Source organism: Neodiprion fabricii, chromosome 2 (genome assembly GCF_021155785.1).
Source record: "Neodiprion fabricii isolate iyNeoFabr1 chromosome 2, iyNeoFabr1.1, whole genome shotgun sequence".
NCBI classification, from domain to species: Eukaryota; Metazoa; Arthropoda; class Insecta; order Hymenoptera; family Diprionidae; genus Neodiprion; species Neodiprion fabricii.
In genome coordinates this window covers 2,649,743-2,676,735 of record NC_060240.1, presented here as the reverse complement: position 1 = coordinate 2,676,735, position 26,993 = coordinate 2,649,743, and the positions used below count along the sequence as shown (strand labels likewise).

At 42.4% G+C, this 26,993-nt stretch overlaps 1 protein-coding gene across 2 annotated transcripts in view; it reads left to right on the top strand.

Annotated features, from left to right (window-relative positions):
- LOC124175748 (discoidin domain-containing receptor 2-like) overlaps window positions 1-25,657 on the top strand; it is a 36,611-nt gene extending 10,954 nt beyond the window's left edge. Inside the window, exons 3-17 of one of the 2 annotated variants that reach the window (XM_046556236.1) lie at window positions 11,160-11,262; window positions 13,275-13,506; window positions 14,575-14,722; window positions 16,571-16,735; window positions 17,010-17,143; window positions 17,228-17,435; window positions 17,781-17,879; window positions 21,442-21,617; window positions 21,801-21,981; window positions 22,269-22,585; window positions 23,218-23,355; window positions 23,679-23,965; window positions 24,255-24,489; window positions 24,565-24,714; window positions 24,804-25,657. In XM_046556236.1, the coding sequence (XP_046412192.1) occupies window positions 11,160-11,262; window positions 13,275-13,506; window positions 14,575-14,722; window positions 16,571-16,735; window positions 17,010-17,143; window positions 17,228-17,435; window positions 17,781-17,879; window positions 21,442-21,617; window positions 21,801-21,981; window positions 22,269-22,585; window positions 23,218-23,355; window positions 23,679-23,965; window positions 24,255-24,489; window positions 24,565-24,714; window positions 24,804-24,950 (2,720 nt within the window). In that variant the 3' untranslated portion in view covers window positions 24,951-25,657. The remainder of the gene's footprint in view (window positions 1-11,159; window positions 11,263-13,274; window positions 13,507-14,574; window positions 14,723-16,570; window positions 16,736-17,009; window positions 17,144-17,227; window positions 17,436-17,780; window positions 17,880-21,441; window positions 21,618-21,800; window positions 21,982-22,268; window positions 22,586-23,217; window positions 23,356-23,678; window positions 23,966-24,254; window positions 24,490-24,564; window positions 24,715-24,803) is intronic. The other variant, XM_046556237.1, reaches the window with a different exon arrangement.
- The last annotated feature ends 1,336 nt before the right edge of the window (window positions 25,658-26,993 follow it).

The window sequence follows — 26,993 nt, the reverse complement described above, 5'->3', positions numbered from 1 at the left end:
TTCGTCGTATCTCTACGCGGGTAAAGAATTGTAATCGTGCAGTATTTTGACTTACCGACTGAGACTCGGATATCTGACCACCATAATCAAGCACGCGTTAACACGCGAGGTGCGTTTTTTTTTTTTTTTTTTTTATCAACAATATTATCTTATCGTGCGTACCTACGATTTGATAAATATATACATGTATAAATGTGCCTACGCACGGTCATAATTCCCAAAATACAACGTACCCGACAAAAATATGTATAATCTATCGCATTCCTTACTCAGCATTGATTTGATAATTTGACGAATTTTCATCGTAGACTCGACTTGATCTACGAATCGCTTGACAAGATAATTGTTTATACATGACGTATATACGAACAGGGAATACCGTTGAATATTGTTGTATATATATGATTTTTCGCAAACTGAATTTTCGACAAAATTCCTTTGGAAGAGACTTTCCATAATCTCAGAAATCATATCCAATTGTTTTCTTTTTTCTCTTTCCCTTTCACTTTGTTCCTTTTACCAACGAATGTATTCGGCTTTTCCTGTGGATATTAAATTTACCTCTACAAACAGGTATTATTCCACATATATACATATATTATATAATATCATACTTATACGTATCTACCGAGGTGCCCCGTTCATTCGTAAAAGCGAAAAGTTTCGTTTGACAAAATCCCCGTGACGTGTAAAATTGTAGACGCGAAAAAAACCTACAACGAGTTTAAACGCACACCGACTGACAAACTTTTCGCTTTCGGATGGTATGAATAATTGATGATACCCGTGTGTGTTGGCCAACCAAGTTCGGTAAATATTTGTCATAATAAGCAGCTTGTCTTGCAACGTTCCAATACACAAAGTTGCTTCGTAGCTTGCGTTAAAAAAACTTTGTACGTACCTGTAATATCAATTTCGCTGAGTATTCAACGTTCTTCTACATCAATGTCAATATTAAATACATAATTGCTGTGAATATTACTCGCTGTGGTTCGTATTTCTTTTTTTACTTTTATTTTATTTTTTTATTTTTTTTTTTATTATTCGAAATAAAAATATACAGTGTATACGAGCCACAGCTGCTCGATTTACAACCGACACAAAGACTTCCTCCGAGCTTTGTGCCTACTTTACTTCATATTTCCCGCGCTCTCCGACTCCGAACGTCAATTTATCACAGGCTCGTTACAGTCCTCGATTCGCTTTTACCTTACATGTACACCGAACGATAACTGGATAAATGAATGATAAAAAATGCAGTATAGAAACTCAGCCAGGGACGAAACTCGATGCGTACGTGTCTGATCGGTGGGCACGAATTCGAACGTGCTGCACGGTATTTCCGCTAACGAGACAGGTCATCTATTATTTTCCCCTCCCTTCCTCCATCCCCCGTCCGGTTCGAAAAAAGAAATACGGTGAGATATATAGATAAACGAAAAAATAAAAAAAATAAAAAAATAAAAACAAACAAATCTGTACACCGATCACGCCAATCTGAACATCATACGTCGGTTTATCATTCTAATCGCGATGTGTGTAATACAGGTAGGTACATATTTTCGTACAGACAGCTGTCGCAGTCGATTTTTCGTTTTTCCAACCTCCCTATACATATACATGTATATACAGTATACATAATATATATATATATATATATATATACATATATATAAAACACACATCTAGATGTACGTGAAAAGATATGTATGTAAATCGGCGACGATCGCGTCGATCCCTCGTTTCTAAATAACACTTTTCAACCCTTGTCTTGGCAGGGGGTGTAAAATCGCATGTCTCCCGCCGCCTTTCAAGGGACACAAAAATGAACGGTATAACCTGTCGTCTGTCGACTTATGTCAGACTTAAGATCATATTTCATCCCGGCTATGATTTATTTTTATTATACTCGCGGATACGTAATGCGCGTATTGTAGATACGTCCAGGATTGATGTAAAAATAAGGTAGAGACTTTTTCGAATGCCTGATCGATCGAAAACTAGAGGGAACAAGCGGATTTATATATATATATGGAGAGAAAAAAGAATAATATCAAATTTGAAATTTCGAAGTAAAAATTCAGATTCGTGATTAACGATTTTAAGGCCTTTGGATTTTTTTTTATTTTTAACTACTGTAATGGATACACCGTTGCAAATTTTGGAAGTTTGATCTTGGATCCGTTATCGGTTACCCAAAAAACTTCCACCTACGAATCACGGTACCAATTTTCATTCATTCATTGTCAAGATATCTTCACTTTTACTTGAATTTTTGAAACCTTGTTACTTAAATAATTGAAAAAGCACGGAATCGATCAAATCCAAAATCCAATCACTTCCAAGTTTGGAAAAGTCGCGTCGTTTGATACCAAAATCATCGAAATCCTGTAACTCGTTACCAAAATATCGTCGAACAAAAAAATTGATGACATACGTCCATCCGAAAATAACTGGAGGTGATTTTCTAAACTTCAAAACGTGAAGATCCAGTGAATAAAGCTCAACTTTTTATTTTCGGGGTGATTACAATAACTTTCTCCTTTCTCCGTTTCTCAACAGGGAAACTGGAAGTTGAAAAAAATATAACAGCGATTGATCCGTGTTTCAAATTCCGCGACGGGTTGATAAGAAGAATCTATTCCTGGATCGCGAAGCGACGAACCGCGCGTTTTCACCCTGCATGCGTGACTCGGGCTGCCGGTGCATAATGCAGCATTATTCTCGCCTGGTCGGTGCCACCCCTGCGAACCTCTGCCAAGCACAATGCACCCCTTGGAAGAGGCTGCCGACAGCCTTCCGCTCGGCTTGAAATGCGTTTCGCTGCGCTTGCCTGACTCAAATTATACCGCTGCTGCTGCTGCTGCTCATAAAGACTACGAACGTAAATTATTCTCACCGTAGAGGGTGTGGATCGATTCGTTATCACACTCGCAAAATTAACTATGCAGGATACAAAAAAGAATTTTTTCAAACGAGAAACAAATTTATTTTAAAGTTTAACACCACTCTATTTTAGGAGCATGAAAACAGGGATAGGATTTCTTTTCGAAGAGTTTGTTTAAAACTTATTCGTGTATGAAATAAAAATTTCAAATCGATCCAAGCAACGGTGTATGCCAAATAATCTGTCCTCCGATTGATTTCGATGAAAATTCGTTTAAAGTTATACGCTCCGAGACACTGTGTGGAAAAAAATCGAGAATTGAACAACGAGAGTTATTGTTTTCATGCCCCTAAAACGTTGTTTAAGTTGACAAAAAAAAAAATCCTAAATTGGCGTTACTCCTTGATGTGTGAAAAAAACACTTTGTCGGAAAAAGGCACGATTCCACACGTTTTCCTGCTGTGAAAATGACCGGACAGGATCGCTGAAAATTTTTAATATGTTAAACTCGCGAAGTATAATATCCTCGTCGATTCAATTACCGGATACCAAATGTTTGAACGACCGTACTTCAACACCCGGTGCAACAACTTCGGAACTCTCGTAGCTGCGGTCGATCGAAAAAATGTATAGAGAATATACTCGTAAATTCTCAGCGTGTGCAACTTCGCTCGATTTTTTAAACGCGAGTTGCGACGAGGCTGGAATTTTTCAACTTTCACCAAGCATCCCCGCAATTCCGATCTCATCCGTCGAGCGAATCGGTATCGGATATTTGATCGCTACTCCGATCTTCCTCAAATTCAAGAGGAGAATTTAAAATGGCTGTTCAAGTGGAATTTTTTTCAAACCAACTCGTCGAGCGATTAAAGAAACAACCATATGCACCAAAGGAAAAAAAAATCCAAACAGTTGTCATATTTTTTATTTTTGTTTGAAATTTTTTTGATGCAGGTACTTACGGAGTCTTAATTCTCCTCTTCAATTATTTGTATCCCCGTTGGCAAAAAAGTACCGACGTTAATTCCCAAGCTATATTTTAATGTCCATCGAGATATTGTGACCGATGAGAATGGATTTTCCGTGTTAAAAACGCACGTGGGTATCTCATTGGCCGACCATTCATGCGTCGCGTTTCGTCCCCCGAGATTGAGTGACTGAGTGAACGAGGATTAATTTTTTAACCCCGTGTTAAGCCCGTCAAACTTCACCCCTCGTAGTAGGTCCGACAGAATTTTCGCCGACCCCGTTGTTTCGCCAAACTTGTGTTAAATACACAAACGTTCATCGCGAACCTCTCGTTCGGATCGTGTGTGTGTGTCATTTCAACAAATAACTCGATGCCGATGACTTTTGATAGAATTTTACATAACATAATATATAAAAAGAAAATTTACTCGATTTATAACCGGTCATAACGTATTGCAGAAAATTCTTTCCTGGATAAGAGACAAAAATTTATTTCCTTGAAATAAATTTCCTACCGATCAGATGAAAGATAATTTTCTCCTTTAGCTGCAACGAGTAAATTGTTATTTAATCCGTAGGTTCGTATTGAAATAATCATCAATGAACATTTATTACCCATTGAACAATCCTCAAGCATCGAGGGCGTGAGGTGTCTGATAAATCTCGTATCATGTGATAAAACAATGACAACTAGTAAGCGAGAGTACGAGCACAAAAACCAGTTACACTAGGCATTCGACCCCGAGCGAGGTTTAGCGAGCAAGGGTTTTAAAGCTAGTAGTAGATTATGTAACAAGGGAATAAAGTCGTAGATTAGCAAATGCGGGAAAAAAGTGTTACATACTTTTCTTCCCCCCTCAGGTCAGGGAAAAAAGTTAAGAGGGAATAATATGCTACTTTCGTCCCTCTTTTCAGTTCAAAAAAGTAAAGATTACGGTTAAGTCGGGAATAAACCTTTTTTTTGTCTTCAACAAACGAAAAAGAATCTTTCTTTTCTGAGCCTACGGGTATTCGACGAAATTGTTTCAACCGTTGTGCAACCACTTTGCTCTTATCAATACAAGAAGATAGAGAGAAAAAGAGAGAATGCGAGAGAGGGGGAGGAGGGAGAGTGATGGGGAGGGGAGGGGAGGGAATGCAGATATATATATATATATATAGGCACTGAGATCGCATCGATTCGCCGAGGCGAACGTGAATTCAATTGTACCTTTCATCGTATTTCTTCCCGTCGCTCTCTCCGTCTTTTCCCCCATATGCATTTCCTATACACTCCCCCATACACATGAATATACATGTATGTATACTCGCAGCACACAAAACTACCCCTTTCTCTCTCTCTCTCTCTCTCTCTCACACACTCTCTGTGTGTTCAGGGTATGGCGTGTCGGTTTTATCTCCTCATTCCCGTTCCGCAATTCAGTATCCCTGCTGGCTCATGCCGGGAATAGTGCCATGCGGTGCCTGTCTTCATCCCCCCCAGTGAATTGAGGAATCGCCATCGCCACGCCTATATGTTCATTTTGAACCTCCGAATCCTAACAATAAAAACTTTTTACCAAATTCTTGATTCGTCTCAGCTTGCGTGATTGTTCGAATTTACTTGTCAGATTCATTTTCATATGAAGGAATGTTTTTTTGTTGTTTTTTTTTTTTTCTTGTGTATTTTCCGTACCCAAAGTACGCGTTTCTATGACGATCAAGTGAGTCTGCGATTGCGCATGCGCGGAGTACGGAAATGACCACTTTTAAGTCCTAGAAGTGAAAAGTGGTATTTTCTGCACTCCGCGCATGCGCTGTAGCGAAGAAATCTGACGTTACGCGAGCCTAACCTCAATTTCGTACTTCGTGAAAGACGCGTGACATACTCTTGTTATACAAAGAATCGTGCGCAACAAGGATGCAACGGTCTTTTCGCCTCGCGTATTTACAATATTCGTCTTCGGCTGACCTACGACTGATATCGAAAACTTAACCTCGGTTCGAAAATACCGAGTTTGCCTCCTTGTTACACAATACACTATTCTTGAGATTTTTTTTTCTACGGTTCGTCGACTTTTTCCAAACCTCAGATTCGTCCTCGACAGATTTCATTCGTGCCGCGTGTAATCGAAAGCAAATTCACGTTTCGATAACGAGCCGAGCGTGGAAGGGCGAGGCGAGAGGATGGGGAGGTGAGGTTTCGCGAAACGTCTTACGAACGAACGAACGGAAAATGGAAGTGGGCGATGAGCTTTAAATCCCCCGGAGAGAAAATCGTCTCGAGGATGCTCGGCCAGATTACCGCTCAATTATCCGGGCGAGAAGCTTTTGTTCAGGAAGACAAACCGCCGCCGCCACTCGAGAAGGACGTACCTCGATCTCCACCGTGACCCAGAAGTAGTTCCTTAACCCACACCTACGCCTTCATCCCCCTTATGTATACCTTTCCACTCTCCACTTTCCACCTCTCCCACCTGCATTATCCACCGTCAAAGTTCGACGAGTGCGCTTGCCGTTGTTTTTTTTTTTTTTTCCACCCTTACCTCACTACCTCTAGAATCGTCACCTCGATTCAATTAATCCGGATAAAAATACGCGGTCCAGCTGATCCGAAACCAGACTGCACGGTTCGCGATCAGTTGTAAGTGCTGCTGCATCGATGAACGACGATGCAGCCGAGTTCGGTTCGGTTCACGGGATTTAATACCCTCGGCCACCTGACGGAATCTCACCGGTTTCAACGGGGGAATTTTACCACCCCGTCAACGGTATATAGCTCTCCTATTTAAAGCTCTCCGCCGCTTTCCACCCCCGAAATAAATCCGGGAATTACGAATTATTACATTCTTTCAAAGTTACAGATTCGAATTGGCGTATATTAAATACGTCCTGTAGTAATTTTTCTAAAAAAAAAAAATGAAACGAAGACGGAGAAACAGTTTTTCCACCATACTTTTCATCGCCGTTGAAAAGTAAAGAGTCAAAAATCTGAAAATGATAAAACTCGACAGCCGAATGTGAGAAAAGTTTTGAAGAAAAAAATTGGAAGAACAAAAGATTTATAAATTCGTTTTTAAATAAATATGTATAAACTTGGGAAAACGTGATCGTTTATTTAGAAAATGTAACGAGAAGGAAAAAGTGTACGGGCCGAAAAATATCAATTCAAAGCTTTTACGTTAATTTTTATGTCAAAAATGCGATCCAATAATAACAATTTTTATTATATTCTTCCAACTATCCTTCGAAGTTGTGAAATCTTGGTCTTCTAATATGTGTAAAAAATATCGCCACATTTAACAAGATTTATCTGAATATTATCAGATTTTAGAAAACTGGGTGTTTTTTTAAAACTTTTCAAATGAAACTTCAAATACGCCGGGTAGAAAAATCCTGAAGAAAAATTGCAATTGCATTTTTCGTCCTGTACCTACTTTCGTGCGAAAAATGACAAACCCAATCTGATAAATCTGTCAGGGAATGCCCCATACATACGTACTCGTAAACTCGTTGTGTGCGAAATGCGCTCTTTCCTTTTACGAAGTGTAACCAACCCCGACGATCGCTGCATGCAGAAGCGAATGCTAAGCCCGATGCGTTTCAAGCCATTGAAATCGCTTTGTGAGTACTTCACTACTAGCTGGCGGTGCATTTACATGTCGAGTATAAAGTACGATATTCCGCAAAGCGTCGCGCGTGGCATGTATGGTACTTTGTCGTGAGAAGAGCTTTAAACAGGGTTCGAAAGTGAAAACGGGAGAGAGAAAAAAAAAAAAGAAGTTGGATCAAAATTGAAAGAATTATTGTACGCGCGTCGCGCACGATGTAGAAAAAGCTTTTACATCGGGAAAAAAGCTTTTCGTCTCCGAAACTTTCCGCAGAAGGGTTTCAATTAGAGGGGAACGAGGTCGAAAATGAATGGCTTTGTTATTTTATTTTTTTGTTTTTCTTTTTTTTTTTCTCTTCTTCTGTTTTTAAAACACTCTTCCTCGCTCACTTGCCGCGCTATTCGCAGTCTCGAAGGTACAACCCTACTCTGTATTACGATTGGTTCGTGAATATACGTCATATATCATCATGCTGAACACGTACGTGTAGATACGTACAGATATGTGTATATACTGCATATATCTAGGTACGCGTATAGGTACGAATATCATGTTTAATATACGACCGTGCTGGAATTTATGTTGAAAAGTTATGCAATTCCCCGGCGCAAGCTCACCTCTTCTCTCTCTCCGTCTCTCTCTCTCTCTCACTCACACTTTTACTCGCTCTTTCTCAGCAAACAGAAACGTCGAGCGGACAAAATTGCCCAAGATTGTAGAAAAATATCCGTATTATTACGTAATTGTTGGTTTAGAATTATTTCGCCGCGATGAAAATTGCGGAAATTTTAATCGGGGAAAAAAAAAATGAAATATTATTGCTTCGTGATTCCGTGAAAGTAGGTTTTTAGAATGATGTAAAAAAAAATGTGGACGAAAATTATAGAATAATAATTTGAAGCTCCGGGCTTTTCCGCAGTGAAATCCGATTCCGCCGATTTCGGCAATTTCTCCCTCGGCACAAATGCCGACATTTTTATAGGCGCACGCTTTGTTACAGGTGTACGTAAACCCTGCACGCAATAAGTTGCGCATTATACGGATATGATGTAGGGGAATTTTTATTGCACGAATTCGCGACTACATTTCACCCGTTCAGCCTGTCATGGAGAACCGGTTAATCTTCGCACGTATATTTCTTTACTCGCAATTTATGCTCCGGGCAAGCGTTGTTCCCGATGTTTACCCGAGTATATAAACCCTGGCATTATACGCTCGTACGCCAACAGGGATCGAGGAACAAACGAACGAATAAACGAAACGGTTTTAACCGATCGGGGTTTAAACCGCGTTGAATGATTCGCGGGGGTTGAAAATCCGCGAATTAGTCGTTTCAAGCATGAATTGCTGGGCATTGTGCGATTTTGCGAAACGTTTTTTCCCTCCGCGCATGCGCAGCTCGGAAAAGGGGGGCGAATCGCACGCCGCTGGCAAGACGAATTGTTCGACGTGGAATGCCTGCTTTCGCGAACTGCGAAAAAACTGCGTCGAATCGCGGCAAGCTGCGAGGAAGTTAGCCGGAGAGAGAGAGAGAGATGTTCGAACGGACGGGGTTGAAATTTGAGTCGGAATTTGATAAGATCCGGAAACTCCGAGGTCCGATTTTTTTCGTCGCGAAAGTTGAAGAAAATACATCAAAGTTTCGAACGATCCGAAACCCGACGTTCGAAGTTCCAAAAGTGCAAAAATTAAAAAATTAGTAATTTTAAGACATCGAAATTTCGAACACCGAGAGAAATTTTTAGAATCAAACGCTTTCGGAAAGTTTCAAATTCGGAATTTCAACCCCGCCCCTGCTGGGAGGCTTTTACAGGATGCCTGATATCTCTGAAGCGTGCAACAAATTTCGTCGTCGAGAAGAAAGACTCGGCTGCATGCAAATCGTTGCAGCAGCGATTCTTTCCGCCACTCGAAACGTATTCATGGGATTGCCTGACACACCTGTCTTCGACGAGATCGTTGCTCGCCTTCCGTTTCCCCGATCCCTCGGGAATATCGAAGTTACCCCGAATTCCTCCGAATCTACGAATCCTTATCTTTCGGGAATTCTCTTATTTCCGACAGCGCTTGGATAAAATTTCAATTATCGTCCGATACAAGCAACAATATATAAAAATCAGGTGAAATTCGTTTCGTTACAATTTAATTACCGTCACAAATATTGTTCCAGTTAAAAGTAAACGTTGTACAAAATTTTATATCACAATTTGCAAGGCCAGTTATTTAATCCAACCTCCGTCTACTCGATGATCAAATTTTTTTCAACCGTCAATTTACCGCCAATTCAGCAACGTGAAATAATCGCGATAGTTGCAGAGAGACTAAAAAACTAAACGATAATTAAAAATTTCTCTCATTGTTGTAATTTTTCCTATTATTTGATTGTCAAAAATCCGCATTTCGGTTAGAATTCAAATTTTCATCGTCGTCGATACCTTCCAATTCTCCTGTTCAATTCCACATACTCTACACAAGTGTTCGAATATTCCGCGGCAAAGTTAACAGCGTAAAAAGTGCCTGTGCGTTATTTTTTCTTTTCGAGTTTCCGGCGTAAAGCTCGTTAATATCGCGTTCACATCGAGTATCATTAGCGCGGTTAGTTTCCACCGTTACGAGCATGGAAACCCGGATATTTCAGGGACGGGTAACCGTGCCTAGATACCTCGGCGCAACTATCAGGGGTTGAAAATCTGTTCCAGGTCCGAATGCGTTTCCAATAAGTCCCTCCGAGAGTCAAGGAGGACAAACGTAAGTAAGTTCCGAGTTTCACTCCAGTCAGACCAGTCAACCGAACACATCCGAAAGGTGTTTCCCGAAATAACGCGATCACGGAATGGCATCAGGACCCGGGAAAAAGTTACCTACAATAACATCAACGTGCGATTTTTCTTTTCTCCCGTTGTGCGTGACGCTTGATTTTCACCTCGTTTTCTTATCCCGCCCGACGTCTTGATAAAAAAATAACGACAGCATCGATTCGGTGGGTTAAAAAATAACACCGACCTCCTTGTTTTCATTACTACACTATGCCCCGATAACGAGGGAAGAAGAGAAGCCGCGAACCTCGATCTGAGGCGCCCGTTTTAAACTAACGAGGGTTAAGAAATGGGTTCATAAAAATTTCACCCCCACCATGATGTGCCCGTGCAGACCGCTGTCTATACAACCAACAGGAAGACGTATGCTCGGACCCGTGAAAGCCACCCCCCACCCCCCACCCCTTTGGAAGCCCGACTTAATATTAATGACTCAATACCACCCCACACATATATATATATATATATATATATATATATATATATATTTACGCATCATGCAGCCTACCGCGAGTCCCGAGCCATTTATTACGGTTGACTCGCCCCGGGCGACGGCTGAACTTTACTTTCCTCCTCCCTTTCCTTCTACGCCCCCCTCTTTCCACTTATTTATTTTCTCTTACTTCCCCCCCGACCGAATTCGGAGACGAGACAAACGGGCAATGGGATGGAAACTCGTGGAACAGTCTCATAAGAAGTTCTAGACGGACCCCCGAGGATCGGGGACCTTTTTCATGTTCCGCACGGGGAATTTGGATCGATGAAATTTGCGAATCTTATATGGGCGGACGGAAATGTCCGGTCCGTAAGTATCGCAGAGTTGTTGATGAAACGATTGATCGTGGTTTGTCTTTTTCTTTTTCTCGCGTTTTTTACACATTTTTCGAAATGTTTCAGGATCTTGTAATTCACCCCTGGGGATGGAGTCGGGGACCATTCCAGATTCCGCCGTCAACGCTTCCTCCTCGTACGTAACGAACGTCGGACCTCGATATGCTCGGTAAGTTGGCTCGGTCTGTTAGGTTAGTGTACCAGTTTTTTTGAAAAATCGTGGCCAAAATTGACATTTTTATTTTTTTTTTTGCATCCGTTTTATCCTTAGTTCTGAAATTACCAGAAAAATTAATTTTCTAGGGTTCAATCCTCTGGCAATTGGTTTTAGCCGTCGAGAAATTCACAATTTGTGTACCGTTATTTTATAATTTTTGAAAACGAATGGGTCAATAATTGGGTCCAAACGTGTCGGCAACTGGTACGCTTAACTTACACAGAGAATTTCTAACGACTGCACGGTCCGCCGAATCTGAGTAACAGATGTGAAAATATGAAAAACGATGAAAAAAAGAGTTATAAAAAAAAAAAAAAAAAACGAAGTCCCAATCCGAATCTTGCGTGAAAATGTTTCGTTTCTTAAACCAAGTGCCCTTTTTTTTTTTTTTTGTTCTTGTTTCATAAAAATCAAATTGGGTACTTTTCAGATGGGTTTAAAAAATTGGGTAAAGACGAGTGATTGAAAAAAATGTCAAATTTTTTTCGAAGCTTTTCAAGGGTCTTACTAACGTAAGAAAAATCCTTGGTGAAATTAAAAAACGTCGTGTTCAACCGTTCAACAGAGTTGACATGGAATGCCCCATGTATAAAGGACCAAATAAATAGTTATAGAATAACGTGCATTATTGTGCTATATATATATATATATATATATATATATATATATGTATATATCGTGTTTTTTCATACCTCCAGTCCACTCCACTCGATCAAATTTCGCCCAAAGCTTTTCGACCCGCGACCATTCTTTCCATTCCTGTTTCATTCGTCCCGAAGTCGTTATTCATTTTTCTCTTTCTCTATCTCCGTCCCTTATTTTTATTTTTTTTTTTCTCTCTTCCTTGCTTTCGTTATTCTTTGTCCCTTCGTCCCCTTTATATTATGTTGTATACGTGTTTCTCTCTCTCTCTCTCTCTCTCTCTCTCTCTCTTTCTCTCTCTAATTCGAAACCGTATTAAATCGCATTCATTTGTCCCTGTATATTACAGCCGTCACTTTCTCATCCATTTTCAATTTTTCCGCGTGTGGTGGATTGAATTTTATTTTCGTTACTTCACGGTATAATTATTCCCGTTATTTTATCGGGCTTAAATTATTGCGTATCGCGTATGTGTAACAAGTTTACGTAACGAGAATGAGATGAGAGGGGAAAAACGATTCACGTGTCAAATCACATAAAGTTTCGAAAGAATTCACAGCGTGCAATTTATAACTTTAACATTTACTTTCTGAATTCGATCAAATATATAAGAAATCGGATGATTAATTACGAAAGCACGAATCGTCGGGTATACTAGATCAAATATCCGGTAATCAACTACACTGAGAAAAATTTCATTTGTTACAGTAACTAGAAAATTTCGGTAAAACAGCAAATCGTTAAAAAAACTATTCGAATTTTTTGGTAATTGCAACGCGAAATCCGTTTGGTCGGTTTGCTCTACTTTTTTAGTTAAACAAGGCTTCGACGTCAATTTATTATTGCACGAGCAATAAATTTTCGCAACAGTTGCAAGAAAATATAGCAAAATCGATCGTAATTATAAAGAATAGTAACTGATACTAGACTTTCCGGTAACGGCTATAAAACTAATTTTCATTTTCTACCTAGAACTATACCAATTTTGATTTATTACATGTATCTAAAGATTCGGAAGTTCGTAATCGAATTTACAAGATAAACCATATAATAAATGACGCGCTGAATTTTAAAAAAATATTCAATGACGCAACGCGCGAACATTTTTAGTCGGATTACCTAACATGGAATTATCGTATTCGTCACGAAGCAAGAGGAACGAAAAAACGAAGTTATAAAAATAACAATCTTCAGACCCACCCCCCGAGCTTTTTGATCGTTCGAAAAAAACGAAACAATAATAAGATAACGAAGCTTTACGACTTCCGTTTGGTCTTCTCGCGGTTCGATTTCCTCCGAATAATAGCCGATTATGATTTCAGATTGCGAAAAGAGACAGCGGGGGGTGCCTGGTGCCCGAAAAGGCCGATCGAGGCGGATGTCCGGGAGTGGTTGCAGGTCGATTTCGTCGGCTCTCACGTCGTGACGGCGATCGAAACGCAGGGTCGTTACGACCACGGCAGAGGCCAGGAATACGTCGAGGAGTACACCCTCGAGTACTGGAGACCCGGGTTCGCCGAATGGCGGGAGTACCGGAAGTGGGACGGCCAAAAGGTTCGCCTCATTTTTATTTTCATCCAAAGCACGCGTTTCTCATTAATTCGCTCCGATATTCTTACGGTTTAGAAAAATTCATCCTCGATCTGTACTGCTCGACTATCGAAAGCCACATTTCAAGCAATTTATTCGGCACGATTAGAGTGTTTTTTCAGTGGATCCTAAAATCAGTGATATTCCAGGTTCCAATCAATTTTTCGGTGTAGTTGTGTAAATTTTTCACTACAGTTTTGCCAAAATTGAATTCCGAGAATTCACTTTTGTATGACAAAAATATCAGTGATAAACTATTTTTCTTTTATATAAATACAAAATATTTCCTCATTATACAATTTCAGTAAATTTCGGGTGCGATTTCAGTTACAAGTATTCGGTAGAATATCAGTCGGTAAAGAAATCTTTTCGATTTCAGTGTTGCTCTAGCGGTAAGGTCGAAAAATTTTAATTCGGTGATCTTTCTGCGTGACTTTGGTATTCCTTTAATGCAGTTGCGGTGAAAACAGGGTGTTAAAAAAATTAAAACAAAAAAAATTCTCAACTACACCGTGAAATCTAAGTGCAACTTCGGTTCAATTTCAGGGGTACTTTGACCGGTAGACAGTTGTATTTTTTAGCGTAACAAAGTTGAAGGCACGCCGTGATTAGATCAATTTACATTTGCATCCCGTGGCATCGTTTGCCTCCCCCAACAAAGCCGTGGAAGAATCGACCGGCGAGTGTATTTTAATACCACAGGCGTTATTTATTGACTAATCTGCATGGAGGGCAATGAAGAGGCGAGCTTCCTTCTACGCGAAAGCTTCGCCTTTGCTCGAACGATTATCCTCAATATCCTGTATTAAGTCCAGGGGGAGAGTTTGCAGGTTCGGAAATATACAACGCCGGTGATATTATGCATTATAAAGTCTAGCTTTGAACCTGTTCATTATATTAAAAACCGTCCTGAGGACTCGAGCGCCTCCTCGATCTATATCGAACACCCGCAACGCCGTTACGTCCTTTTTTTTTTCATTACATTCAGACAGTATATTCTCCCGGCTCTCACTCTTCCTCTATTTTCCCCAGATATTGACAGGGAACACCGACACGGCCACCGTCGTTTCTCAGGAACTTCACCCGCCTATAATTGCCACAAAAATACGCCTGTTACCGCATTCGGTTCACAGGCGAACCGTTTGCCTTCGCATCGAGCTGAAGGGCTGCCCGGAAACCAGTAAGTCAGACGAACACTTTTTACCACCCTTTATACCGACCTTCGCATTAATTATCGCTTGCAAATTTACATATTTCACTCTCCGAATTCCCCGCGACGATTCGCAGTGTTTAAAGTTACGTAGATAACGAACATTGAATCGCAGGAAAGTAAAAATCCACTCGGTTATAAAATTTGTTTATTTTAACAGAAGTTTAAGAAAAAAAAGACCCCTTTTTCTTCGTTGAGATCACATTGTATCCAAAACGTTGGACGATGCAAAGTTCTCTATTCGCAGAATCGTAGGTTTTGTTAACGTTGCCTCCAAATGGGGTAGTTAAATTTCTTCATCCTGGCGATAGTCACGCCCTCCCGGAAGTTGAAAGTGAAAAACGCGGTATGCGCTCGATTATATCGAAGTTATCGGAAAAACGCGACATGCCAGTCGGTTTCTGTGAACAGATAATGCGTCTGGTGTAATTCGAGAGCCAATTAAGAGGAGGGGGGATTTTGGAATCAGCGCGGAATCGTCGTAACCGCGTCTTAAGGCGGCGCCGAGGCAGACCGACATTTGCATAAACAATTTTTCGTCGGTCTGTACGAACGGCGGTCGGCACGATAGCTGGTCCCGGTTCTGGAGCGTTCCAGGTTCCACCGGCATAAGAAATAATCAGAGAGCGCGTGAGAACGAGAGTGGCAGATTTATGGCGGTCGTGCACGACACCCGGTTGGCTGAAATACGTTGAAGTCATCGCAAATGGCTCTTGAGGCTCCGACAGCGGCGCCCCGATTAATAAATCAAAAACCGATCGCGTTTACCCAATTTTAACAAGTACGAACAAGTTCCGACTCCTCACTGTGACCGTAATGCGGTCGTCCACCTTTTCCACCTCCTCTTCAATACCGAACGCCGCCTCGTAACACAGCATGCAGCGTCGTCGCGTGCCTTCGCAGATGAATTAATGCCCAGGCCGGTATTATAACGCCGGATTCCAAACACGACACGACACTTCGTCGTCCGGTGGCTTGTTCCTTATCGAATGAATTATTGAGGTGGTCGGTTAGCCGAAAAGCTGTGCTTTTTATTAATTTCATTACGAGATGATCGCGTAGTGAATATTCATCGAAAAATCTCTCAACTCTTTGATGGATACATTTTTTCTTGCGGTCCTCAGAGTTGCTGATTTCGAAAATAGGGTCGGATCTGAGAAATTTTTAGAATTAAAAATGGTGGATCAAATACGAGTGATTAGGATCGATTCTTGTATTTTTGGCCACCGTATTGGATCCGTCATCTTGGATTTTGCAATTCCGGCGCCGGATTCGTTTTCACCGATCCCGGAAACCCCCGGGCAACAAATTTCAACCGAGTTGGATCAATTTTTATATTTTGAGTCTACTATAATGGATCCGCTGTTTGGAAATTTGAAATTCTGACGTCAGATTCGTTTTTAACGACCCCAGAAACCGAAGATTATCGAGTTCCACTTTTCTATTCCCCACAAACTTTCCACAATTACATTTAATCTGTGAAAACAAGCGGTTTCAACACTTTATAGCCCTTACTGTATTCGCGGAATCATCACAACCCCTCTTAAAACATCAACATTGACATCTTATAAGTCCAATTATGTAAAAAGAAAATGAGAAATAAAAGATACTGGACTTATAAACAAAGACTTCAAGTCGCTTCAAGATTTGCTCAGGAATCTGATAGAAGACCCCTCCAATTTGGGGCTATACTCTATCTACGTATCGTTGTACAGTGACAAACTTGAGGACGGGTTCTTCTGCATTTGGGGTAAAAGAAACAACGTTGACAACCAAAATAGCGGTCCATTGCCGAAATTCGTAGGTGTTAACTTTCAGGCGGAGTTGTCAGCTACACCGTCCCCCAATCTCCGGTAACAGAACTTGAGGACACCTATTACGACGGGATAAAGCGACAGGGGAATCTCCTCGACGGTATCGGGCGGCTAATGGACGGAGAGGTTGGAGCCGACGACTACAGGATTGACACCGGCTACGGAAAAGGTACAATAAAATTGAAGGTTGGAAGGGAAAGTTAGATAGTGGAGACTGTTTTTTCCCTCCTCCACCTTCGTCTCATTGTCAGCTCTGTCAAGTAGCTGAAAACTTCACCCTTGCATTGTGCGCACCGCTGAAACGGGCTGTTATAAGTATACGCGAAAAGACGGTTGGAATGTTTTACACTGGGGATCTGGGTCCATGGATAGTATGCACCATACATCCACCCCTCGACATTTGCGCGGATGCTAAATTCTACCGGGTAATGATTCATCTTCAGGTACGGGATGGGTTGCCTGGATGAGCGATTCCTTTACCGAGAACTTCCTCGAGCTCGTCTTTCAGTTTGACGAGATCAGGATCTTTCACGCCGTCCACTTATACGCCAACAATTACTTCTCACGCGACGTCCAGGTACGTTGATGATCGTATACCTTCTTCTCCAAATCACGACGCGACATTCTACTGTAGGAATATATATCGACGAAATTATGGCAGGTCTTCGCCAAGGCGGATGTCTGGTTCAGCATTGGTGGTCAAGCCTACCAGGGTCGACCCATTTCCTACTCCTACATGCCCGACACCGTGCTCGAAAACGCCAGGAACGTAACGATCGGTCTCCACGGTAAAACCGGCCGATTCGTCAAGCTCCAGCTACACTTCGCAAACCGATGGATCATGATTAGCGAGGTCGTCTTCGAGACCTGTAAGTTTACCACTTGGTCCTCATCGTCGGATGCAATTAGCTGCACAGCATCCAAGGTACACATCTCTCATCGCGATTGCGTTACGGAGTTGAACGGCAGGTCTACATATAGATAGATAGATATATAATGTTTAAAACGCCCATGGCATTGTTGGACAAGAATTAGAAACACAAGTAAGGCGGTAAGAAAAAAATTAACAAGAGGTGAAACGAATAGTTGGGTACATGGATGACAGAAGTTCACTTGCGTGCAGTGATTACGTCTGTCGATGTTGACGCGAAAGTGAAAAAAAAAACTATAAACACAAATTTGACTATAACGGTGACGCGTTCTTCTCTGAGCAGCCAGTCTGCCCGATAACGCAACGGACGAGGTGACCAACTTCGAAGTTGGGGTGAACGAGTCGCCAGTGAGTCCGGAATTGGATCTGACTTTGCAGACGAGTAAGTACAATTCAAAAAGCCCAATGGACTGAGGGATGTTTTTAGTGGGCAGCGGGTGCAGTTGGTATGCTCAAAGCGAGGTATTTTTGCCGGGTTCCTATTCAGCGGAGGCTTTCGGGATTAGGATCTGATTTGGCTTGATTGGAGCTGATTAGAACGGCGTGCGGAGGCATTCCCCAAATTACGTAAAGCCAAAACACAAACGCCGAGGCATTCTGCATCCCCGTCCGACCCTTTCACCCTCCCCCGCAGCAATATTACCAACCTTATTCTATATGTACCTACCCAATTGCGCATGTCAGTGGAAAGCAGCATCACTGGATCAATTATTTTGAGCGACCTTATTCTTCGGAACGAGGCGTGATCGATACGCGCTTCGGTTCATCCACAGCTGTAAGCGGAATCACAGCATCCAGGAGCCATAAATCTGCCGCTCGTAATTGCCGGTAGGTTCTGCGTATAGATCCCGATACCGGCATCTTACCGACGTTTCACCCGCTTTATAGCTCAGACGCAAACCCTACCCAACTTCCCGTTCCTCTGTTTCAAGATAAAAAAGAAAGTTGTAATTACCGCGCAAATGAAAAGTTGAGAAGAGTTTGTGTCTGAGCTATAAAGCGGGTGAATCGTCGGTAAAACACCGGTATCGGAATCTGTACGCAGAACCCTCATTGCATACCAACTATTGCCTCCTGCATGGTGTGCATGGAATTATACGTCTGTTGACTTTACTTGATGAAAATCGTCACGGCGCGAAGGTGTAATCAGGCGTGCGGATACAAGCGTGCGTTATTCGCGATTCGAAAGGGGGATGAGGGTGGGGGTGGAAAACGAGAGAGCCAGCTAGCGGGCTCGAGTAACTTCATTAGGAAAATGAGGCCTCTATTCTTTACCCCGCGTAGATGCGATTAGCAAAAGTAGCGTCGCGCAGGGGCGGGGGTGCGGTTTATAATTCACGCGGCAACTTCCACCAGCTAACGTAAACAATTAGTCGGATTAGGGAAAGGGGCTCGTGTAAGGCGGCAGAGTCGCGCCTTCGGCTTCGCGGTCCGCACGCGGATAACCCGCAGGGTTGATACGAGGGGATGAAACGGGGAACCGAGTTGCAGCCAGCCGGAATATCCGGAGCTACGTGTTTCTGATATGCATATATCTCGTTCTCCACTTAAACGTGTGTGAGTATGTGTATTATACCTTGTATAATGCATACGTAACGCGAATTAAGCGACGTGCCAGACGAGCTACGCGCTGTTCCGTTTCAGTGTCGAGATACGCACAGGGTGTCCCTTTTCCAAAACTACTCTCCTTTAGTCGATATTCATTCTCGAATTTAGGACCGGAACCGTGCTAGATTCCAGTTTTTCAAAAAAAATACAAATACATGGAATTCTTTTTGGGAAAATAATTCTTCTCTTTCCAAAATATCCCTACACCATGTAGCAAAGATGATTATGGGACAGAATTTTGTTTCATGATACACTTGAACTTTCGTTCGTAATGTATTTATTACAATATAACAAGAAACAGAACTTCATACAATTATATACAATAGATGGCGTTTGTTACACCCAAAGCGGTATATAGCTCCAGATGAGAAGAACGTAGAATAACAACTGCCTAGATCGTCAACCCAGTCTATTTCTTGAGTCTATCTTTATAGTTAGCCTCTTTCTCATTGGTTTATTATACCTCCAAGACACCATTTATACTCTTACGAAACCGGGACGCCCTGTCGATGATTGTTTGTACGCAAATGTACCTGCCATATGCCCAAAATACTGTGTGTGTGTGCGTGTGTATATTACATATATATACGTGGTGAAAATTCGCGAGGGGACAAGTGCACACCATGGTGATGCTGCTACTGGTGGTGCCGGTGGTGGAGGCTTGTTATAGCAGATTGTGCTACGGCACTGAATACATACGTGAGGAAATGCATATTTCAACCGAAAGATATACGCGCGCGTATGTGTATGTTGTATACATGTATATTACATATATAAATATACATACGTATGTATGTACATACCTACGCAATGCATATGTATGAACGAATTCTTCTACGCGATCGAATACGGGCGCCATGTATCAAAACCTCCACTGCACCGACACAATCTATATTCTGTAAATACATGTATACTGCATAAGCTTTACACTTTGAAGGAAAATGCATATTTTCTACAATACACGAGGGAGGGACGCGGTCCTGATGAAACATGGCCCAGATTTTCTCCTCGCTTTTCGCGCTCCTCGGGCACGAATTTAGGTAGATATAGAGCTGCGTGTAATCATATTCTTTTCGTCTGGTTTCATTTCGTTTTCGGTTATTAATTGAAACTGGTTTTTCAGTGTTTCTTAAAATTATATCGTACCATTTTATATGGATTATAAGAGTAATAAAATTCCTCCGTGAATTTCAAATGATATTCTTACAACGATAGAGAGAAATACGATATCGCATAAGCAACGAAAGGGGGTTTGAAATATCTTCATTGAAATAGACTTCCTCGTTCCTAATTTTTTGTTTCCAGACTCTCTTCCTTTATGCTTTTTCTTCTGTTTTTCAAACGTCTTTGGAAAATTTATTGAAAAAGTTATACGGTAGCCAGCTTATACCGAACTTATACCCACGCGCTTATACCTATAAGTTAGTCGTGGAACCTATTTCTACGTATAATATCCGACAGGAACTGCAGGAACAACTTTATCAATAAATTTCGCTACAGATGAAATAAAAAAAAAAAAAGGAGAATGATTCACCTTTATATAAGGGAAGAAAAACGAAAAGAAAGACGTTCTTTGAGCGAGGAAAAAAATTTCAAAATGCCAATATATGTATACACAAGTTCGTTGCCCTTTTCGAAAATGTTCGTAGCGCCATCGTTGTTCCGTCGTTTCGTTTCGCGACCGTCGCGTCGAGGCATGGGTAATAATTCGTTGATTTTTTCCCCTCCTCCATTCACGGAAGACGCGAGCGGCTTATAGAATAGGAAATTTCTCAAGTGCCAGGAAAGCCGGGATACTGTAGAGGTATGTAACAGCCTCCGAGCAAGAACAATGTAGGGTAAACGGGCCTGAAACACTTCTCAGAGAAATGGTCTAGACTTCCGTTATACAAGGTAGTGCGGTTGGACGGTTTAATAATGTAACTGATACACTGTACCTACACTCGTGCATAGAATATACACGTACATACATACGTATACATATTACATATAGATACCATAACGCGGTATCCACGACGGCAAGGAATTGACGTTAAGTATGACTCTATTGTTGCCAACAATGGACCAAGTTTAGGCGCCGCGACTTCCTACTCCTGGCGTTTTACCAACGGGAAAGGGTGCCGGTATAGGTAGATGGTTACACGGAGAGAACTAACAGTAATATAACGTTGCATATTAATACACCTACCAAGCGAATTTAATCACGTGTAATAATATTGAGATTGATTATGCCCAGACGTTCCGAGCCTTTGTCTAAGAATATTGTTGCCCTGTTCTATTTTATCTTTCCCCTTTTACATGTGTGTAACGTATATCTTGAAACATCTGGAAATCAGTTACAGCCAGAGAAAAGGGCCAGGAATACGTCGAGGTTTTAATCGGCGTCCTTACAGCCATAACTCTTCTTCTTCTTCTGGTATTCGTTATCATCTTACTGCTCAGCCGGCGACAGAAGCTACAAAACTCACCGACCGTTCTGAAAAATCCCTTCGGATTCGCTATCAACATGAAGGTGATTAATACTTAGTACACGGTTTCTTTATCGACAGATATCAATTTCCATCAGACATGTACATTGATCGTCTGTTGGAGAATCGAACAAAATAGGGGGGGAAAACTGTGAGGAGATTCGAACCCTCCGTCACTGGATTTATGGTGTCGTTTTCCTTTTTCTACGTTTTACACCTGTTTGAAGGGTCTGCTGCTGAACCTAACACCAAGTGGAATGCTTCGCGACAACGGGCACGCCGGTTCCCCTGGCGCCGCCGAAGATTTAAGCATGCACGAGTCCCTGACAATGGAACAATTTCACTCGCCCCTCGTCGCCGCTCATTCGCTCTCCTTCGAGCCGACCTACGTGACGGTGGTTAAGACTGGTAAGAGCTTGCAAGAAAAGAAACACTTGTCGGCAGTTTTATTTTCCTTTTATTTTTACTGCTTTGCTTCTTTTTTCATTTTTTTGGGATGAAATGAGAACCCGACATGGGGTGAGAGGACGTTTTTGTTCCTCAAAACACGATACTGACAGCGAATTAACGCGCCTGAATTCAGACCACCCGAATTGCGTCATTGCGAAGCAGGCTGCACGCCGTAGGGCGCGCCGGAGAAAAATTTTGATGCAAAACTTGCAAGAAAACTAGAACATTTTTTGTTCTGTTAACAGTGTCTCTGGACGCAGTGAAGGATTTCGAAGACATCGAGGACGAGGATATCGGAGGTTCCTCCGAGGCGTACGAGAGTAAGCCACGAGGTGGAGTAAAGACGGATTTGGTAGTTAAGGGTTCGTCGGGGTGCAGCAGCTACGCCTCGCCCACTTCGCATCAGGTTAAATCCGGCTCGAGACATTCGCAGAATTACAGAACGCTGCAGTCCGGTTCGAGGGGGACAAACCCTCCTGTGGTATCGTCAGCGTCTCCCCAGAGGGACCTTGACCTCTGGCATTCTAAACGGTGGCATACCGCGCCCAAGGAGAAACACAAGGTTCGTGTAAGACCGCCACTAATTATGACTGCGCGCTGTACGCGCGATAAGACAGCCGCAGGGGCGGAGGAATGGGGCGCCTTGCTTCGCCCCCCTCCCTCCTCTCCACCCCCCCCCCCCCCCAACTCAAGATCTTGAATTCCGTCTCGTTGCGGTTCGTTAATGAATCGGATGGCGCTGTGCGAGGTGCAGACAGCCATAAATCCCCTAAAGTCTGCTCACGTCTGCTCGGCTGGAACGAACCTACAGCACACGGTCTCGGGTCCTCACGGTAGAGTATTAAAATAATGGAAGTTGACGGCGCGTTAATTAGCCGACACCTCTGCGCTGCTTCCACGACGGCGTTAAAACCACCCGCCTTCGCCATATCATATGCGTATCATATACCTGTACCTCATGTTTATGACGGTTGGAAATTGAGTGGCAAGTTTGCTAACTGCTTAGTGGATATGCGGTTCTTGTTTGCCCGACAGTTAACCGCGCTTTCCGACCTTCCAGTTCACCTTGTAATCCTTTCGGTATTCGTGCAACTGGTGCACTTGTGCCAATTCAGTTCTACCTTGTGTAGAAACTTGCGGAATCTACACTGTAAGAAAGTTTTAAAGCTACCTTTTTGTTTGACTACACGTCAGATACCGGCACCCGTCGTCTGCTGGAACATCGCACCGAGCATGAGCAGGCCATACAAATGCAAAGAAACAGAACCGTCGGAAATACCAAGACAGTGTCTCCGCGTTGCTGAGAAACTCGGTTCGGGTCACATCGGCGAGGTGAGTTTACACCGAGGGTAATGACTGTCGTAACTAGTCGATATACAGCCCTCCCTCCACTCGTACGAGGCGAATTCAATAATCTCAACAATCTTGCTAGCCTCCCTTAACGACGTCCAATTACCCACTTAATCTCAACGCCCCAATTCTACCCTGATGATGCATACTTCCTGATTAGTTTTCCCCCTCCCCCTCCCGCCACCCCCGAGGAATAATTATCCTCCTAATAATATAATCGATCGTCAATTTTACGATCGAGTTCTTTTCTCTCGCCGTGACTTTCTGCACGACACCGTTCCTCACCCGCCTTCAAACCCATGCAGGTCATCATCTGCGAGACGGTTGGACTCGGCGCCGTTCTTCACGGCGTCGGTAAGCTGGTTGTTGCCCGGGTGCCACCGATCGGCGGTGACGAGGCCCTCAGGGAGGTCAAGTTTCTCTCAAACCTCGTCGATCCGAACCTGGCCCGCGTTTTTGGCGTCTGTGCCGGTGACCCCGCACCCTGGACCATCATGGAATACACGGAACTTGGAGACCTCGCTCATTATCTGCAGTACAGCGTTCCTCTGACCGGTGCAACGAGGACTAGTTGCAGTCTGAAAGCCCTCAGGTACGTGGAATCATCACCGATCGGGAATCAGTGACGATTTGTGATAGAAAATCGCCTGGTACTTATTATTTCCGTCGAATCCTACCTCTCAGCGCCGGCGGATAGGCAACCGAAGGTGCGCTAATGACAGTGAGACAGACCTCGAATGTAACTTTGGTTGCCGGTCTGCCGGTACCAAGGAGCAAATACGGACCTCAAACGTAACTGCGGTTGCCTAACTACCGGCGTTGAACAGCGAAATTAACCGATATCTTTGATTTTCGCGACCCTGATCACCAATTTTCCACAGTCAAGGCTGCCTGCTCTACATGGGCGCGCAAATAGCGTCGGGGATGAGGTACCTCGAGTCGAGGAATCTCGTGCACAAGGATTTGGCAGCTCGTAATTGTCTCCTGGGACGTTCTTACGCCGTAAAAGTAACCGACATCGCGATGTGCAGCGATCTGTACAAGAAGGACTATTGCGACATCGGCGGAAGGCCTCCGGCGCCAATCAGATGGCTGCCATGGGAGAGCGTGCTCTTGGTGAGTGTCGACCTCGTAATTCGTTAATCCGTCTTTCGTATTTCCGTCATCTTGACTCCTCGTGTCTTTTTACAGGACAGATACACCTGCGCCAGCAGCGTTTGGTCCTTCGCCGTCACACTTTGGGAGGTAATGAGCTTGGCTCGGGAAAAACCCTTTCAGCATCTCAGCAACGAGCAGGTCATCCAGAATGCCGAGCTAATGTATTACGGGGGAGAGCTGCAGGTGAGGGTTATCCTACTTCTTATTCTATAAGTCGTTTGTTTTTTTCTAAACATATTACTTCATTCGTACACTTTTATTTTGCACTACAGGTGTTTCTGCCGAAGCCAACTATGTGCCCGGAAAATGTTTACAAGCTGATGTGCTCCTGCTGGAAACGCGAAGAAACCGTACGGCCGAGTTTCAAGGAGATCTGCGGGTTCCTGGTCACCGTTAATGGCGATTACATGCCAGCGTAGAATGTAAATCGTCGTGCTTGACTGTGATAACTGACGAAGAGCGCTAGGAAATCGATCTCCTGTATGCGTCAACGTTTCGTTTAATGTATCGCGCTGTTTCCTGAGATGATATTAGTAGGGCAGTCAGCCTCTCTCGGCCGAAATTCTTAATGATACATCATCCTAGCGCGTATAAATGATGAATAATTAATTGTCAGCTTGTGACAATCCTTAGATATATAAAAAGCATATAATTATGTATATTCGATTATGTACGATATGTTTACGACACAACGTTGTGGTTGTTAAGATTTGCGCTGACGAAAAAAATAATTTACATACTTGGATGTAGCTGCTGAAAATTGTTCGCGATAAAACAACAATAGCCGGAGAAATCTGATAAACGGTGGCGGTGAGAAGGTTTGGAGAAAATGATAATCTAACGAACGAAAAATTACCGTGCAAGTTTAATTTTTCGAACGATAAGCTTTTCACTGATTTCCCGATGATAAGTATTCCGTTTGTACACCGAATGCGTGAGTGATGTTAACGATTAATTAATTACACGATGTACAGATCCTTAACTCTATAGTAATTAAAGTATAAATCGCGATATAAAATTGTAGGTATATTATATGAATAATTTGATCGTATTATATTGTACAATGTATAATAGAAAATTCTATAGAATCTAAAAGCTGACTAATCTACGAACTTGTATATTATAGCGTATACTTTAAATTATATATAATGCGTCTAAATGAGTAATACCGTTTTAATTTACAAAACTAACAAACAATTTCTATAGTTAAAATTAAGGGAAAGTTTCGCTACCGGTAGTATTAGACTCGGGATTGCATTTTTCGCGCTCGCTTCTCATAATTTATTCTATTAAGAGTCGCAGCGGTAGAAAATTTAAAGTTAAAAGGGTTCTCATTATTCGTATAACGACGGTTCTACGCTAATAACTCGGGTCTCTCAAAATTGTGCCGCATTATTCAAATCCGTAATGTTTGTTTTTCGCTCTCCTACGAATTCCCACGAATGCGTCGAACGAAGGACTGGAATTCGTGCCAGTAGTTTTTCCAAATGTACCTAATCCATCAAAGAAGTGACTTTCGTTGAATTAAATTCGACTGGAATCGGTGAAATCGATTCCAATCATTTCTAACGACGGAGTAAAATTCGGTTCCTACCAATTTCCGTTCAATGGAACGATAATTGATGGGAGCGTCAAAAAAGGTTACAGGAAAATAATCGCAGAACCGAAAATGATATCGTTAATGTCGCCGTTTTGCGAGGAAATCGGGAGGCAGTTTACCTGCACCGGTGTCCAAATAATTCAAACAGGGAAACTTGAATTTTTTTCTGTCGTATAATGCCAGGCTATGTCACGGCGCAATTCGTCTCTCAGACAAATTGGCCGTCCAATCGGTAATATTCCAACCCTGTACAGGTGAACCAGGAAATGTTTGCGACATATAAGTAAGTGCTGGTAAACGGAATGGATACGTTTGTCCGAGGGGTGGAAGCCTGAAGGCTGGGTGGACGGTCAGCCGGGTCACGAGCTTTTATCCACACTCGTTTGTGTCCCCGTGTCCATTAGCCGAAATGAAATTGGGCAAATTGTCCCATTAGACAAAGCGAAACGTGAGTCGTTACTCGGACTTGGACATTCGTTTTTACCGGGACTCACGAACACCGGAAGCCGGCTGACGACGCGACGTCCCATTTATGCATCGCAATTTATGCATGTTTATACACGACGCGAGTCGCGTTTGATGGATGGAATAACGAAAGTATGTACGATTATTCCTAACTACGAAATCGATGGTGTTTCACCTGAAATTATTATCGATGCTTCGAATTTTTAAGGGGTATAGTCGTACAAGTACAGAATTCAGCACTTCAAAAGAACGACATTCACGATTTAATCGAATGTTTTTCAGACGATTTGTGAAAACCTGGTCAGCGAGGCAAAATAAGCCCAGAAGCATTAAATTAGGAAGAAAAATACTTGAGTTTAATCATTCACAATGTTTCAATTGTAATAAAATATATTCT